Source organism: Camellia sinensis, chromosome 11 (assembly GCF_055761805.1).
Source record: "Camellia sinensis isolate YWXY chromosome 11, ASM5576180v1, whole genome shotgun sequence".
NCBI classification, from domain to species: domain Eukaryota; kingdom Viridiplantae; phylum Streptophyta; class Magnoliopsida; order Ericales; family Theaceae; genus Camellia; species Camellia sinensis.
The window spans coordinates 77,095,943-77,114,908 of record NC_138971.1 but is presented as its reverse complement, the minus strand read 5'-3'; the positions used below and the strand labels follow the sequence as shown (position 1 = coordinate 77,114,908).

The following is an 18,966-nucleotide window of genomic DNA, read 5'->3' as shown; positions in this document are numbered from 1 at the left end:
AAAAAATAGGTGAGAATAGGTGAGATTAAGTTTAAATTTACGCCATATACTTTATTTGCTAATTATGTTTTGAATTACTTTTACTAGCTCCCTTTGTGCCCTTAGCATTATGCACCTTCATTTAAAAAAGCACGTTGGATGCCAAAGAAAATTAGTGACAAAAAAACTGAAATGTGGAGACCTGATTAGTATATATGATATCTTTGAGCTTTGTCTGCTAGAAGTGAATATCTTTTTAATGTTCTGAGATCAATATCTTGCTTTTGGTGTTCTGATATCATATTCCAATTTGTCTTTGTCTTTCATTTGTGTTTCAGTTTGATGCATTTCTTCATGGATTTTCTTATTGATGTATATGTATATTGTACACTCTCTTTGTACGTCTGCAATTTTCATCAAGAAATTTTTCTTTTGTTGATTTTTTTTATTAAAAAAAGTCAATATATTTATAAAATTTATAAATTTATATAATTTTTATACGATATTATATCATGTACTAATATAGGGTAGAGTGTGATTCTTTTTTCTTTATTTTTATTTTATTTTATTTATTTGGCTAAAATAATTTATTTGCACTGCTTGTGACCCTTAGCTTTGCATCCAAAATCTGTATACTTTGAATTATCTAAAACAGTGAGTAACAGTTCACAGCCCCTTGGATTCTCTCTTTCAAGGGTTTTCAACTTTTTCTTACAAACCATTCACCGTTATCATCTCCAATCCAACACTTCCCAAACAAAACAGTGGCCCCAGTCCTCTCTCTCATGTGCATTTCTAAGTTTTTAGGGGAGTTTGAGTCTATATGTTTGGGATGATAGATTTTGGCTAAAATAGTCAATAAAAATAAAAAATATTAAAATAATCAATAAGATAAAATATTATATATTACATATTAATTTATTATTTTTTTCTCTCACAATTATCGATTTAATAAAAATTGAAATATTACACCCTTAAAATAGCATATCTTGCTTTAACTTCTTTGGACTTCGTACATAGTTGAGTAAAGAGAAAATCAAACAGAGTACTAACTGCAGTAACAGGCCATAAGCACTAAATTATAGTCTCGCGGCATTCATTGGAATTGTCGCATATGGCTATCAATTCTATTGGCATCGTTCATTTCTTATATGCATAGCTCCTTAAGTACATTATTAAGTTCCTCTGCAGAATTTAATCACATTTTGTTTACCGAGTGAAATGTGAGCCAGAATAGTTATTGTTTCCCAATGTATTATTTTTTCAATATCCCAATTTAGTTGATAGATGCGTCAATTCTGGTATTCGGGGCATATATATATTTTTCCAAATACGTGCAGTTCAATCATAACATTTTGCATTTGGATATTTGAGTACTTAAATTGACTGTTTTAGAAACTCAATGTGGCATATTGTGGGTTTTCTTTCTGTGTCATGTTATCTGTTTTTTACTCTCAGCTCACTGCTTTATTGGTTAAATTTTCTCTGAATTATGTTATTTGTCTTCTAATTGATGGTTATTTTGCTGTGATTTATGTTTTGGTTTTGAATACTTCTTCTGTTTAAGCTACATTGCTTTGGCTATCTTCTCATGTGATTTATGTGGTTGAAATTTATATAACTCAGTATAATCATTGGACTTCAACTTTTTTTTTAATTAAAATATATATATATATATATTTATATCTAAAATTTGTCCTATTCACCTACCTTTAGTTAACTCAGCATAGTCAAACATGGACAATAGTTGGATTGCACTAGGCAGCATAGTTGATGGAAGGATAAGTCGGCATATTCTGATGGGATAATATCATTTCTTCGTTTTGCAATGGCGGTTATCAATCGAGATGGTAAAATTTTGTGCCCTTGTCGAAAGTGTGTGAATGTTGTTCATCAAAATTTTCAAATTGCTCAAATTCATTTGCTACAACACGGGATTCTCTCAACTTACACTATCTAGCACGTGCATGGGGAACCCCATGAATCAAATGAGGCTTATCATCATGATATACCCGTTGAGGTCAATGAGGTTTTGGGAGGTATTGATGCCTTAGTGGAAGATCGAATAAGAGGGGAATCAACTAATACAACCCAGAAGGAGGAGATTCGCACTTTTGATAAATTGTTAAATGATGCCAAATGTGAGGTGTACCCAGGTTGCACAAATTACACTTTGTTACAGTTTGTCATCGAGATACGTAATATGAAGGTAACACACCATTGGAGTAATAAGTCAGTTGACATGATGCTAGAGTTTTTAACTAAACTTTTACCGAAGGATAATTTGGTTCCAAAGTCAACTTATGAAGCTAAAAAAATACTACATGAATTGGGTTTGTCATACGAGCTCACTGATGCTTGTGTAAATGACTGTGTGCTCTTTTGGAAGGCGAATGCAACATTGGATAATGTCCAAATTGTAATGCTTCTAGATACAAGACAAATCATGGTAGAGGTAAGAAGATCACTCGTAAGGTCCTTCGATACTTCCTGTTAACACCGAGATTGAAAAGGTTGTACATGTCGAGAAAGAGAGCCGAGGATATGAAATGGTTCAATGAAAAACGTCTAGATGACAGTGTATTGAGGCACCCTGTAGATAGTGATGAGTGGAAGGAATTCGATTCACAACATCCTGAATTCGCCTTGGAGCCTCGGAATGTGAGGCTAGGGTTGGCTACTGATGGGTCAACCCTTTCGGAAATATGAATAACTCATATAGTTTGTGGACTGTCATACTCATTCCGTACAACTTGCCACTGTGGTTGGCTATGAAGGACCCATTTTTCATGCTGTCATTACTTATTCCTGGTGAATCACAACCAGAAATTGATATTGATGTCTACATTAGACCTTTAGTGGATGAATTGAATGAATTATGGAAAAGTGGTACATTAACCTATGATGGCTCGACTGGTGAGACTTTCTGTATATGTGCAGCTTTGTTGTGGATGATACATGATTGGCCCGCATTTGGTGACATGTCTAGATGGAGAACAAAGGGTCATTACTCTTGTTACACTTGCAATGATGAACCATATTTTGAATCTTAAGAAGTAAGACTGCATACAGTAACCATCGATGCTACTTGCCTGATGACCACCCAGAAAGGCGAAAGAGTAGAGCATATAATGGCAAGCATGAAAAACATGAGAGATCTTTGGTGATACTGATAGAAAAGATTGAACAACAATCGGGCAGGGTGACAGGTGTCACATATGGAAAACATCCAAGCAATAGGAAAAGACCTCGTCAGAACCCAAATTGGACAAAGGTAAGCATCTTGTATAAGCTACTGTATTGGAAGAACAAGAGGCTTCGACACAACATTGATGTCATGCACGTGGAGAAGAACTTTAGTGAAAATGTTGTTGGAACTATGTTGGGAAACGATGGGAAGAACAAGGATACAGATAAGGTACGAATGGATTTAGAAGATATGAATATAAGGAAAGAATTGTGGCTGACAAAAAATACTGATGGATCATATGTCAAACCTCGAGCCAGCTTCTCACTAACCCCTAAAGACAGAGAGGGTTTCTTTGAATTCTTGAAATCAGTCAAGTATCCAGATGGGTACGCATCAAACATTTCGAGATCAGTGAATGCAAAAAAATGGTAGATTAGCAGGATTGAAAAGCCACAACTACCATGTACTTATACAACGGATTCTTCCTATTAGGATGCATGGTTACGTAGATAAAGAGATCAATACAGCACTTTTTGAGTTGGGTAACTTTTTCTAAGATCTATGCTCAAGGACACTCAAACGAAGTGAAATGGAGAAATTAGAGGAACGCATAGTACTCATACTATGTAAGTTTGAAAAGATCTTTCCTCCACCCTTCTTCGATGTGATGGTTCATTTGGCCATTCACTTGCCACGTGAGACTATTCTCGGAGGACCTGTGCAATATCTGTGGATGTACCCGATTGAAAGGTAATTTCTAAAATTGTAGTTTCAAATGAAAGGTGTAGATTATGTTGTATGCCTAACCAATATCCTAATTGTTATCTCTTCAAGGTTTCTCAGAGCTTTAAAAAAGTTTGTCAACAACCAAGCTCAACCAGAAGGTTCTATTGCAGAGGCTTACATTGTCAAGGGGTGCATTACTTTTTGCTCAATGTATCTTGAAGGGATTGAAACCGTGCATAATCAAGATGCACGAAATGAAGATTATCGAGTCCGGTGTCAAGGTTTGACAATATTCACTGAAACTGCTCGTCCTATCGGCCGAATCAAAAAGCTGGTTGAGATGTGACAAGAACTTCATGATATTGCTCATTGGTTCTTATTATACAATAGCCCTGAGATAGAGAAGTATCTTCAGTACGTGTTTCTTATAACTATATATATTTAACATTTTTCATGTTATTAGTCATTAATAATAGTAGTATTTCACTCATTAACCAAAACTATTTGAGTAGGGAACACAAGAATTTGTTACAAATTTCCACTGGACAAGATATAACTCAGATACAGCAGAAAGAATTTCTGAAGTGGTTCAAAGAATATGTAAGTCATTTTTAATATTCACAATTTCCCAAACACTATTAGGCTTGTAGAAAATACAAACATTACTAACATAATTCAAGTGTTTCACATTACATGTGGATGTAGATAAATAGATTGAGAGTTGATGAGGCACCAGAAGCAACTGAAGAATTGTGGTCATTAGCGAATGGTCCTAATTTTCTAGTGAAAGAGTACTCGGGTTGTATAATCAATGGTGTAAGATTCCATACGAAGGAATTAGACAATTGCCGTAAGAGTCAAAATAATGGTGTTCTTACCAAAGGGGACCACAAGGGAGAGATGCACGAATTCTATGGTCACTTGTGCAATATTCGGGAATTCGAGTACATGTATCAAAATAAAGTTATTTTCTTTCAATGTGAATGGTACAACATTGGTAACACTGGTAGAAGTAGAACAGTACGAGCTAACACATATTGCACAAGCATCGACGTCACAAGCCGATGGTATCAATCTGACCCTTTTATCTTGCCTAGTTAAGCTAAACTAGTGTTCTACTTGAATGACACCAAATGGGGGCAACCTTGGCAAGTCGTGCAACAGGTCCAACATATGGGTGTGTTTGATGTACTAGAGGTTGGTGATGGAGAACCACCGGATCAACCAGAATTTAATGATGCATTCCAATAAGAAAACATTAACTCAGTTGTCCCGATCAACATTGAAGATATTATTCGATTTCATAGGGATGATATTGAAGCTTAGGTTATTTCGAATAAAACAAAGAGAGATGGTAGAGATGACGAAGAAGATGAAGAACTTGGCATACTTGATCCTGATACGGATTATGATATTTAGTTTTTGCTTTTTTTAGGTTTCTATATGGACATATGTTTTTAATGCATTACATAGCTGTGCTATATTTTGTTGTGTCTTTTCAAGTAAATATTCTGCTTTATATGTTATGTTTTATATCAATTTATGCTTTTTATTTACCAAAATGGCCAAAGGGGAGAAACAATGAATCAAACCAGGTTTTCTAGCGAAACAAAAGCTAACACAGTACGAAATGGAAAGATATAAGACAATCAAGAAGAATAAAAAGAAAATGGACGCTCTACAATTGAAGCGTTTAGCAGCTTTTTTGATGGGTTCTACTCGGCCTAATCGTGTTAATCAGAAGGAAAAGAACATTAGGGTTGAGGTAGATGATGATGACTACATACCATCAGATCATGAAGATGACACTGATGATGCTGAGTCCTTTGAAAGTGTTGATGATGAGGTACTATATGTATGGCCATTCATTTTTGTTATGATGTCTCATAGCTATATATTCGTTAATGATGCTTTGTTAATATCATCTTTATATTTCCATATACTTTTTTGGGTGAATAAGTCATAAAATAAAACTAGAAAATATACATCCTACATACAACCTCCATAACATCAACTTCAGTGTTCAAACTAGGAATATGGAAACCAATCCAAAAAAGTAACTTCACATCACTAGGCCCTCAACAACAAATTCCCTAACAAGGCACCAGCACAGATAGAAACCTACAAAAGCAACCTATTAGGAAAAAATGTGGTATTACAATTTCACTCAACCCACCACTCAACACCACTCCTTCAAACTATTTATATTCTCACAAATACTCAACCCATTTTCCCTAAAAAGAGGCTAGATTGACAACCTGCAAAGCACACATTAACTCTCACCTGCATTCAGAATCAAAAACAAGTTCAGGTCACAATTTTATTTTTTTTTCTTCTTGGAATGACTCCTTGAATTTTTATAAACAAAGCACCACTCTATCATATATGATGCATTTTGAGCTATGCTACCTATGATATGATGATGTAGTTTGCAATAGAAGACAATAATTAGGGGCTTTAAGGTTGAGGGCAGCCAGTACATGCAAACAAAAGGTTAAATCTATTCTCACTCCACACCTCCTACAACCCTACACTGGTTGGGAAACACTGGGTAATGATATTTTTTTTTTTTTTCAAAAAAAATGAAAACACTGGGTAATGTTCTTTTCATCTAGACATTTTATCACCCTAACCATGTAGCTACAAATCATGTTAAGTTTACCAAATCATAACAAGAAACTTTACTGAATTCTAACTTTAAAGGTAAATAGACTTGCAACTTTTTGTGCAAGTCTCCACAATGCACGCTTTGCATTGAGTGGCAAGGAAATAGAAGTGTGACTTTATTTATTATGGATTAGCGATATAGGCATATTCCTTTAACTGGTTTGTTATTGGTATTTTAATTTGGGTGCTTGTATAATTTTTATAATGTTTAAGAACACTTGAAGAGTCCAAATCTTATGAAGTTTCCAAACTGTAGTTGTCCTGGCTGTATGTAATGCTTTTTTATTTAGATATGGAGATATATCTTTTGCTCTTTAATTGATAACTCTTAGGTTTTGGTATGACTACTAGTAGACTCTTCCTTCTAGTCTATTGGCATCTTTTATCTACTTTGAAATGCTTTCTGGTATGTGGATTGCTTTATTATTGTTCTTCTAGTCACCCACATCAAGAAGTTCTAAGTATCTTATTTATTTATTTTTCTCCTGTTTGTTAATGCCTTTCTCTGCCCCAAATTGGTTTTTTTTTTTTTTTCTGAAACCTTGGAAATATTTTTATTTTAAATATCTGCTCTCGTTTAATTATTTCACCATGAGTTCATGACTGCTAAGTGATGTATTTGCTATAAATTTAAATTGAACTATTCATATAGTCTATGTTATCACACCTAATTACACAAAAATATTCTACTACTACAATTTTCACAACAATAGCAATATTTAATGGACTTTCTAGATATTCCCATCAATCAACAGTGCTTCTGAAACTCAAAGTGATTATTTGAGAGTTTTAAAGTCCTTTCTTCTCACGAGGCAGACCAAAGACATAATTCAAGCCTCTGTAAGGGAATAAAGCCTCCAATAACGTCCTACCATCCTATGGTAATAACGTTAAAACAACGACACCAAAAGATGTATATGGACAACAAAAAATTAAATAATCCAGAAGGTTGAACATGCAACTCTGGGAAAGAAAAGAAAAGAAAATAAAAAATGAGAAAGGACAAGAAAAGACACATACCGCTGCAACTGTTGTTTTGAGAGACAAACCATGAACACGAGGCAAGATTGATTGCTTAACTAACTGCAAAAAATTTAAAATTGATAAGCACAAGAAGGTTTGAATTATCAACTAAAGTGAGTTTAGAACTGTATTACTGGCTAATATTTCGTTATGCTTTTGTATATATGTTTTGTTCCTAGTGTGAGTTCGGTAACATTTGCCTAGACGTGGGTATCCCAATTCTTTTAGTTATTCTGTAACAATGCATCAAGGGATAACTTTCTGTCATTACCTATTTGCCTTAATTATGGATGAATTGACTCAACACATTTAGGATGATGTTGCATGGTGTATGTAGTTCGTAGATTATTGTTCTAGTGGATGAAACTAATTGAGGAATCAACCTTAAAATAGAAATCTGGAGAGAGCAGATTTTATAGAGAATAAACCATTAGGATAAGGAGTCCAAATAAGCTTATTAGGACCAGTCTTGGGAGGAAAAAGAGTTGACTGGATCAGATTACAAATATCAACAGTGGCCTTGATGAGTTTCCATATACATATCTTTACTTACCCATTTTTATGTATTTATTGTTTATGCTTTTGTATTATGTTTTGTAGGGCTTACCAATGCCACCAAAATGATTGGCTCAGCCATCTCCTCAACCTTCACATGAGGCAATTGTTGTTCCGATTGGGGATTTACATGACATTGTGGAGACCCAACGCTCACAACCACTTGAGGTCGATATAGAGGCACCGAGGGAGGTAGCCCCCCAATCTAGTGTTGATAAGATGCTGAATTTTACTTTCAAAATGAAATCCTCTGTTTTAATATAATTCTATGGTGCAAAAGAATAGACTCTAATGAATGTTCTAGACCTTGAGTGCCTTACTGAAAACAGAGTTTTACTGTAATAAATTCTAGAGAAAGTTTATCTATAACTTAAGTTACAGAGAAAGTTTTCAGTAAAAATGTTTTACTGATCTTGAGTGCCTAATAGTTAAAGAAAACTTTGTTCTCTAAAAACTTTCTTGGTGCAAAATTCCTTTATTACTGAAAACTTTTTCTGAAATTGATCTTTAAGATGAACAAAAGAACAAACTATAATGAATGTTTATTTCCCAGCTCTAAGCTAGACACACACACACACACATAAGAGTTAAAGAAAGAGAAGAGTAACTAACTAATAACCAACATCTGGAACCAAGTGACATGTGAAGGCTTCGTAAATATATCAGCAACTTGGTCCAAAGAAGCAACATAAGAAACCACAATCCGTTTTGTACAAACAAGAAAATTCAGGATTATGAGAAGAACGAAGAAGCTGCAAAGGTAGGAAAGAGAGAAGAAACAAGAAAATGAAAGAGCAAATATAACGGTGAGAAAGAGAAAACAACTTAAGAAAGGAAAAGCATCAACTTGAGAGTAGGGAACAAAGCTGCAGCTGTATCTGTGTGGCTGCTAGTAGTGCTGTTTGTGCAAGGCTCTTAATGGCAACAAATGTGTTCCAGTCACAGTCATCCCAATTTATACCTTCTATTCCATGTATGAATATCTAAATGCTTAGTTTAAAGCTAATGGCTAACCAATATTTGGACCTTTCCCAAAAACTGTAATGTTTATGGCCCACTTGTAGGTCGGTTTAAGGGGCAAGCAATCATCATAAATCATAGCATGTTGCAAAAACTATCATATGTCTAGTCTGTAAATTAGGGCTCTTACTATGGTTGCTGTCATTTTAGAACTATATTGTTTTTTCTTTTCCTTTATTTTTCTTGTATTGTTTCATTCTTTTGTGAAGATAGGTCGGGTTCTAGCCAATGAAACGACAAACATGACATGGAACACCATTTAATCAACCATGAGCTGAACCATATTTCCCTTTTGATGTTCTGATTTCTGTTTCAAAGTTTCAGCTTTTATGCAATGTTAATTTTAAGGTATTTTTCACAACATGTGCAACATTTTACCAGTACCTTTTCCTTTTTTGTGGGTTGAAAGTGAAATGTTCTAAGTGGTCATTACAAAATAATTTGTTTTGGATTTGCTTCTGAAACCTCTTGAGTGCAGGGTTTGAAGTAGTTACTGGAAAGCAATTGACTTTGATATAACAGAGAACACAGTTTACTTTAGATAAGCGTGTAGTTACAGTAACATTAGATAAGGGTGTGCCATTGCAGTAACACAGTTTACATAGAGAACATAGTTTACTTTAGCAATTGACTTTGAAGTAGTTACAGTAACATTAGATAAGGGTGTGCCATTGACTTTGATATAACAGAGAGCATAGTTTACTTTACCATTTTTATTGGCTTCAAATTACTCTCTTCATCAATTGAACCTCTGTAGACAATATTGCTTGTTTTGTAACTTATGATTTCATTTTGGAACCATCATTGGCATTTAGATACCCATTAAGTCAAGCGTGTTTTGAGTACTTTCTCTTGTTGTCAGATTGAAGAGCTTTTAATCCACATAGCTTAATCTCTAGTTTTGCTTGCTTTTTCTCTTTTGAGGGTTGTGCAACTATATTTTGTATTGTTTCAGCTAGTTTATTGAGTATTCATAGCATTTGTTTCCTCATGTGGCGAATGAACATTCCTTTGTGTGGTTTATTTTAGGATGATTCTATTTGTAGTTTATTTGGTTTAGTTTATCTGTTTGGTTTTGTTTCACTTGTATAGCTTTAGTTTTTTTGTTTGGTATTGTAAGGCCTGGGGAATACCCCTTGTATATCTCTATACGTTATCATTTTATTTTATGACTTATTCCACAACAACAAGAAAAAAAAAAAAGTTGCTTATATTGCATTTATGATTTTGCTTTAATTAATTACTAACCAGTGAATGTTATGTCTTTACAATAGTGCCAAGTGGACACCCTTGTGGCTTGACACACGGGCTTAAGGTTCAAGCAATGGTTGAGAAAGATGGAAAGCTCAAAGTTCCCATACCATAGGAGTATCGTGCGCCAGTGGGGGATCATGCCTCTCAATTAGTCTCCAAAATTGGTGTTAAGGTCCGAACACACTTGCCAGACTTTAGTATTTGCAGGTGGAAACATATCAACGAAGAAGTTACGGCACCTATGTTTCAGCGTCTAATGGTAAAATTTTTATATAATTGATTGAATTCATGTAATATAATGAATAATGACTCATAATATTTGTGGTTGTTACTAGGATCAATTTGACATACAAGGTGAATCCATGGATGTTAACAAAGCGATGGCAACAAAGTGTGGACGGAGCTTGAGCACCCACACCTACCGACTAAGAATAAAATACTTGAACCTTAAAAGTGCTAAGGGAGAGGAGTATGCTAGAAGCCACCCACCGCCTGAATGTGACCTCGAGAAATTGAAAAACTTGATTGACAAGAAGTGGAATGATAGCAATTGGCTAGTAAACTTTTCTTATGTTAATTTATTGTTGACAATTACCTTGTCTTCCTAATATATATATTTTACTATTGGAACTTGCTCCTTGTAGAAGCAATCAATAGCTAACATTGACAAAAGAAATCAAGTGAAGACGAAGCATAGATGTGGGTCAAAATCTCTCCCAGTTAGGGTACACAAGGCGGTGCGTCTTCTCTAAATTTTTTTTTCAGTTTTATGATTCTACTACCATGATTCTTATTTAACTTACTAGCTGAAGAACAAAAAAAAATAAGACAATCGCAAATGGGGGCCAACTGCCAGAGTTGCCAGGTGTTTACAAATCTACACACTATAATGATAACACAAAGCAGTGGATTTCTCTGGAAGTGCAAAAAGAATTATGTATGTATACTTACCTTTTGTATGAGCATGATTGCAATTTTTATTGTATCTTTATTCTTTTTTTTTTCAAATGACAGGATAATATGATAAAGATCCAAGCTGAACATTGCTCCCAACTTGGTGCGGTTCCAATTACTCCGGAGGAGCTATCTGTGAAGGTGCTCAAGCCAAGGTCGGGATATGTTAAAGGACTTGGGTTGAGGCGTTCCTTCTCTGTTAGGACTACCAGTGCTTCGACTGACAGTGACTATGTGAGGCGTCTAGAGATGGAAATACAAGAGCAAGAGGAGGAAATTCAGTCACAAAAAGAGGAAATTCAAGTACAAAATAAAGAGGTAGAGAAGATGAATGGATCGATTGTCGAGAATTTTGAGATGACATCAAGCATGATGGAGTTTCTTAAGAAGCAAGGTTTCAGAGGACAATTTAGAGGAGGAGGTATCCCATGAACTTGTACATCGCATTTTCGGTAAGTCTCGTTTGTTTTATCTTTTTATTTTTCTTATATTGATTAGTATATACTAGTTAAAGTACATCAGTTTGACAACTTATTAACTAAGATGTAACAATTTTGAAGATGTATTTAATGAAAATAGATTCATTATCAAAATTCTTACTTAGCATGACCCTAGTTAAAATACACACTAACCAAAGTAGAGACAAGATTATGTGTTTACTTTTTTGTCTATTTTTGCTAGACAGTGTTGGAGTTGCTCTAAGTTAGTGATGTGATTAATAATGGGTGTGTCTTTGATTGAGTTTTTCATAGAAGAAGAAATGAAGGAACATTCATTGAGTCTCAGGTAGTAGGTTGGTCAAGTTTGTATATTACTTTATGATTGCTCCTGTTTTGTACATATCATTAGGATGGTTTAGCATAATAAGGACTTTTAATAGATTGATCCATTTGAAGGTTTTCCCTATACTCAATTTAGTGAAGCCACATTTCAACCACTTTGCCTTGGCTAAAGAAGTCTTTTCTTGAGATCATGTGCTTTCTCGCAACTTGCATTCATATCTGTTGGTCTTTCTCTTGTCCTTGAGGCTTCAACTTCTCTCTCTTAGTGGGGTTGTCCTTGTTATTTGACACAAACATTCAATTCGTGTTAGCCAACCAATCATATATTGTCTTCATTGTGCTAATTGGACTATATAAGAAGCAAAGGAAGAATATTTAGCAAACTTTATTTTTACTTGGTGTTAACTTGAGTTGCATATCCTGACACCCACAAAAAGGGAGGTGCAGAATTCAAGTCCCTGTTAGGACCCACTCTATTAGAAAAGAACTAATGTTTGTAATTTAGTTTCCAGGACTTGCTGTTGTCATTTTGCCTCAGATAAATTTATTTGCAACTCATTTGTGTAAGATTCCTATTCTTTAAAATGTATACAAAGAAATCTATAAATAATATTAGCCAAAAGCAGCTAAAATTAAAAACTAAAGAGTCAAAAAAATCATGAGCATGTTTGTAAATAAAAAATAAAAAATCACAATGATTCCTTACCAAAGACGATTTGATCAAGACTTTTGTTGGGTACAAATTCAAAAATAAGAAGGCATTGAAGGGCTTCAATGGTACAACCCAAAAGTCTTACAAGGTTCTTGTGTTGAATTCCACTGATCAAATTTACCTTCTTGAAGAAGTCATCAGCCCATTGTCGTGAATCAAATGTACCTCAATGCTACGTTATATTTTGGAGCTATTATATATATATATATATATTCTACCATTAGTGATAGTGATATATGTTATTCTAGCAATCTTTTGGCATCTTATGTTATCCGTGTTGCTTTATCATCAAGGATCATCTGAACTCTTTAAAGTTTTGATTTGTTAGATGTATTTCTACTAAATTGGTTTATAAAATAAAATTATTTATATATGAGTTCAGATGTAATTGATAATATATTAATGTTTTCTTTGTTGATTTTCTTTGCAGATTGGTTTTTGATGACGTTTGGAAGTATACTTGCAAATGAAGATCAACTGTTGAATTTTGTTTCCTGAACTGATACTTAGTTGTAGTTGCAAATTAGGATTGGTGAGTGTTGATTTTTTTTTTTTTTTTTTTTTGTGGATTCCATGTTAGTTCATTTTGGGATTTGCTTTGATGGTTTTTTTGTTATACTTAATGGTTTATATTATTAAAGTTGTTTGATGGATATATTTTGATTTATAATATAAATTGTTTACTGAATTTTTTTGTGGAGTGATGTATAATAGGTAGTGGATTTCTTAGTACAATTAAAAGGCTATTGGGATATGAGCAGGGATATTTGTGAAATAATAATAGAAATTGAAATATAAAATATGGAACAAGTTTAGTGACGAATTTGTTTCGTCATTTGTACTTGTTATTATGACAAAGTGATTATTCGTCGTTAATAAACATTTTTTGTGACAATTTATTGTGGCGCATATATGAAAGTTTTCATTGATTTTGTTGTTTAGTGACGAAATATATTTCATCATGTATATAAATATATTTGCGACGAAATATATTTCGTCATGTATATAAATATATTTGCGATGAAATATATTTTGTCACCCATGTATGACTTTTGGAGACAAAAAATTTCGTCACCTTTACATCTTACTGTGACGAAATTATTTCCTCATCAATGATCAACATTTGTGACAAATTTATTCGCCAATTAAAATTATAAATATGGTACTGAATAATTATTTTCTGACGAAAATGAGAATTTTTGGCGACAAAATCTTGTTTTATTGGTGACAAAAAATTTCGTCACTGAACTAATTTCATTGGTGACAAAATTATTTTTCATCACAGTGGTTTTTAGCAACAAACATTCAATGATGAAACTGGTGACGAAAATATTTCCTCACAAATACCTATAGCGATGAAATTAGCTCTTTCGAGACAAAAAAATTTCGTCATTTAAGACCCAGCTTGTTGTAGTGCGAAGTCTTATATATATATGGGTGCTGATTCCCTCGGATGATAATTCCGTAAAATGGCAAGAAAATTGAAGTGTTGAACAATGGTTGCTATTGAAGTGTTGACAAATAAGTTGTAGTCTCGTTTGGGATTGTTTACATAACAAGGAACTATATCTGTGAGTTAATTTGAATAAATGAATAGAAATGGATTGAGATATTGTTATCATTATTGATTGGTCATGAAAAGATATCAGTTGGTTTTTTGTATCAAATATATATCTGATGCTTATATCTTAGTTAAATATATTTTGCTAGACAGTGTTGGAGTTGCTCTAAGTTAGTGATGTGATTAATAATGGGTGTGTCTTTGATTGAGTTTTTCACAGAAGAAGAAATGAAGGAACATTCATTGAGTCTCAGGTAGTAGGTTGGTCAAGTTTGTATATTACTTTATGATTGCTCCTGTTTTGTATATATCATTAGGATGGTTTAGCATAATAAGGACTTTTAATAGATTGATCCATTTGAAGGTTTTCCCTATACTCAATTTAGTGAAGCCACATTTCAACCACTTTGCCTTGGCTAAAGAAGTCTTTTCTTGAGATCATGTGCTTTCTCGCAACTTGCATTCATATCTGTTGGTCTTTCTCTTGTCCTTGAGGCTTCAACTTCTCTCTCTTAGTGGGGTTGTCCTTGTTATTTGACACAAACATTCAATTCGTGTTAGCCAACCAATCATATATTGTCTTCATTGTGCTAATTAGACTATATAAGAAGCAAAGGAAGAATATTTAGCAAACTTTATTTTTACTTGGTGTTAACTTGAGTTGCATATCCTGACACCCACAAAAAGGGAGGTGCAGAATTCAAGTCCCTGTTAGGACCCACTCTATTAGAAAAGAACTAATGTTTGTAATTTAGTTTCCAGGACTTGCTGTTGTCATTTTGCCTCAGATAAATTTATTTGCACCTCATTTGTGTAAGATTCCTATTCTTTAAAATGTATACAAAGAAATCTATAAATAATATTAGCCAAAAGCAGCCAAAATTAAAAACTAAAGAGTCAAAAAAATCATGAGCATGTTTGTAAATAAAAAATAAAAAATCACAATGATTCCTTACCAAAGACGATTTGATCAAGACTTTTGTTGGGTACAAATTCAAAAATAAGAAGGCATTGAAGGGCTTCAATGGTACAACCCAAAAGTCTTACAAGGTTCTTGTGTTGAATTCCACTGATCAAATTTACCTTCTTGAAGAAGTCATCAGCCCATTGTCGTGAATCAAATGTACCTCAATGCTACGTTATATTTTGGAGCTAATATATATATATATATATATATATTCTACCATTAGTGATAGTGATATATGGTATTCTAGCAATCTTTTGGCATCTTATGTTATCCGTGTTGCTTTATCATCAAGGATCATCTGAACTCTTTGAAGTTTTGATTTGTTAGATGCATTTCTACTAAATTGGTTTATAAAATAAAATTATTTATATATGAGTCCAGATGTAATTGATAATATATTAATGTTTTCTTTGTTGATTTTCTTTGCAGATTGGTTTCTGATGACGTTTGGAAGTATACTTGCAAATGAAGATCAACTGTTGAATTTTGTTTCCTGAACTGATACTTAGTTGTAGTTGCAAATTAGGATTGGTGAGTGTTGATTTTTTTTTTTTTTTTTTTTTTGTGGATTCCATGTTAGTTCATTTTGGGATTTGCTTTGATGGTTTTTTTGTTATACTTAATGGTTTATATTATTAAAGTTGTTTGATGGATATATTTTGATTTATAATATAAATTGTTTACTGAATTTTTTTGTGGAGTGATGTATAATAGGTAGTGGATTTCTTAGTACAATTAAAAGGCTATTGGGATATGAGCAGGGATATTTGTGAAATAATAATAGAAATTGAAATATAAAATATGGAACAAGTTTAGTGACGAATTTGTTTCGTCATTTGTACTTGTTATTATGACAAAGTGATTATTCGTCGTTAATAAACATTTTTTGTGACAATTTATTGTGGCGCATATATGAAAGTTTTCATTGATTTTGTTGTTTAGTGACGAAATATATTTCATCATGTATATAAATATATTTGCGACGAAATATATTTCGTCATGTATATAAATATATTTGCGATGAAATATATTTTGTCACCCATGTATGACTTTTGGAGACAAAAAATTTCGTCACCTTTACATCTTACTGTGACGAAATTATTTCCTCATCAATGATCAACATTTGTGACAAATTTATTCGCCAATTAAAATTATAAATATGGTACTGAATAATTATTTTCTGACGAAAATGAGAATTTTTGGCGACAAAATCTTGTTTTATTGGTGACAAAAAATTTCGTCACTGAACTAATTTCATTGGTGACAAAATTATTTTTCATCACAGTGGTTTTTAGCAACAAACATTCAATGATGAAACTGGTGACGAAAATATTTCCTCACAAATACCTATAGCGATGAAATTAGCTCTTTCGAGACAAAAAAATTTCGTCATTTAAGACCCAGCTTGTTGTAGTGCGAAGTCTTATATATATATGGGTGCTGATTCCCTCGGATGATAATTCCGTAAAATGGCAAGAAAATTGAAGTGTTGAACAATGGTTGCTATTGAAGTGTTGACAAATAAGTTGTAGTCTCGTTTGGGATTGTTTACATAACAAGGAACTATATCTGTGAGTTAATTTGAATAAATGAATAGAAATGGATTGAGATATTGTTATCATTATTGATTGGTCATGAAAAGATATCAGTTGGTTTTTTGTATCAAATATATATCTGATGCTTATATCTTAGTTAAATATATTTTGCTAGACAGTGTTGGAGTTGCTCTAAGTTAGTGATGTGATTAATAATGGGTGTGTCTTTGATTGAGTTTTTCACAGAAGAAGAAATGAAGGAACATTCATTGAGTCTCAGGTAGTAGGTTGGTCAAGTTTGTATATTACTTTATGATTGCTCCTGTTTTGTATATATCATTAGGATGGTTTAGCATAATAAGGACTTTTAATAGATTGATCCATTTGAAGGTTTTCCCTATACTCAATTTAGTGAAGCCACATTTCAACCACTTTGCCTTGGCTAAAGAAGTCTTTTCTTGAGATCATGTGCTTTCTCGCAACTTGCATTCATATCTGTTGGTCTTTCTCTTGTCCTTGAGGCTTCAACTTCTCTCTCTTAGTGGGGTTGTCCTTGTTATTTGACACAAACATTCAATTCGTGTTAGCCAACCAATCATATATTGTCTTCATTGTGCTAATTAGACTATATAAGAAGCAAAGGAAGAATATTTAGCAAACTTTATTTTTACTTGGTGTTAACTTGAGTTGCATATCCTGACACCCACAAAAAGGGAGGTGCAGAATTCAAGTCCCTGTTAGGACCCACTCTATTAGAAAAGAACTAATGTTTGTAATTTAGTTTCCAGGACTTGCTGTTGTCATTTTGCCTCAGATAAATTTATTTGCACCTCATTTGTGTAAGATTCCTATTCTTTAAAATGTATACAAAGAAATCTATAAATAATATTAGCCAAAAGCAGCCAAAATTAAAAACTAAAGAGTCAAAAAAATCATGAGCATGTTTGTAAATAAAAAATAAAAAATCACAATGATTCCTTACCAAAGACGATTTGATCAAGACTTTTGTTGGGTACAAATTCAAAAATAAGAAGGCATTGAAGGGCTTCAATGGTACAACCCAAAAGTCTTACAAGGTTCTTGTGTTGAATTCCACTGATCAAATTTACCTTCTTGAAGAAGTCATCAGCCCATTGTCGTGAATCAAATGTACCTCAATGCTACGTTATATTTTGGAGCTAATATATATATATATATATATATTCTACCATTAGTGATAGTGATATATGGTATTCTAGCAATCTTTTGGCATCTTATGTTATCCGTGTTGCTTTATCATCAAGGATCATCTGAACTCTTTGAAGTTTTGATTTGTTAGATGCATTTCTACTAAATTGGTTTATAAAATAAAATTATTTATATATGAGTTCAGATGTAATTGATAATATATTAATGTTTTCTTTGTTGATTTTCTTTGCAGATTGGTTTCTGATGACGTTTGGAAGTATACTTGCAAATGAAGATCAACTGTTGAATTTTGTTTCCTGAACTGATACTTAGTTGTAGTTGCAAATTAGGATTGGTGAGTGTTGATTTTTTTTTTTTTTTTTTTTTGTGGATTCCATGTTAGTTCATTTTGGGATTTGCTTTGATGGTTTTTTTGTTATACTTAATGGTTTATATTATTAAAGTTGTTTGATGGATATATTTTGATTTATAATATAAATTGTTTACTGAATTTTTTTGTGGAGTGATGTATAATAGGTAGTGGATTTCTTAGTACAATTAAAAGGCTATTGGGATATGAGCAGGGATATTTGTGAAATAATAATAGAAATTGAAATATAAAATATGGAACAAGTTTAGCGACGAATTTGTTTCGTCATTTGTACTTGTTATTATGACAAAGTGATTATTCGTCGTTAATAAACATTTTTTGTGACAATTTATTGTGGCGCATATATGAAACTTTTCATTGATTTTGTTGTTTAGTGACGAAATATATTTCATCATGTATATAAATATATTTGCGACGAAATATATTTCGTCATGTATATAAATATATTTGCGATGAAATATATTTTGTCACCCATGTATGACT

At 33.0% G+C, this 18,966-nt stretch overlaps 1 protein-coding gene across 1 annotated transcript; it reads left to right on the top strand.

Moving 5' to 3' along the window:
- The first annotated feature begins 2,684 nt into the window (after positions 1 to 2,684).
- Positions 2,685 to 4,996, top strand: LOC114316078 (uncharacterized). The gene is made up of 6 exons (XM_082895137.1): positions 2,685 to 2,926; positions 3,034 to 3,555; positions 3,740 to 3,919; positions 4,004 to 4,176; positions 4,359 to 4,495; positions 4,601 to 4,996. The coding sequence occupies exons 1-6, from the start codon at positions 2,685 to 2,687 to the stop codon at positions 4,994 to 4,996; spliced, it is 1,650 nt and encodes a 549-aa protein (XP_082751263.1).
- Positions 4,997 to 18,966: the final 13,970 nt, after the last annotated feature.

Bases quoted from the DNA above. Each gene is read 5' to 3' on its own strand.
- LOC114316078 (XM_082895137.1), top strand. From the start codon at position 2,685: ATGAATAACTCATATAGTTTGTGGACTGTCATACTCATTCCGTACAAC. The intron at 3,556-3,739 runs GTACGCATCAAA...TCTATGCTCAAG, and splicing joins TCAGTCAAGTATCCAGATGG to GACACTCAAACGAAGTGAAA. The intron at 4,496-4,600 runs GTAAGTCATTTT...ATGTGGATGTAG, and splicing joins TGAAGTGGTTCAAAGAATAT to ATAAATAGATTGAGAGTTGA.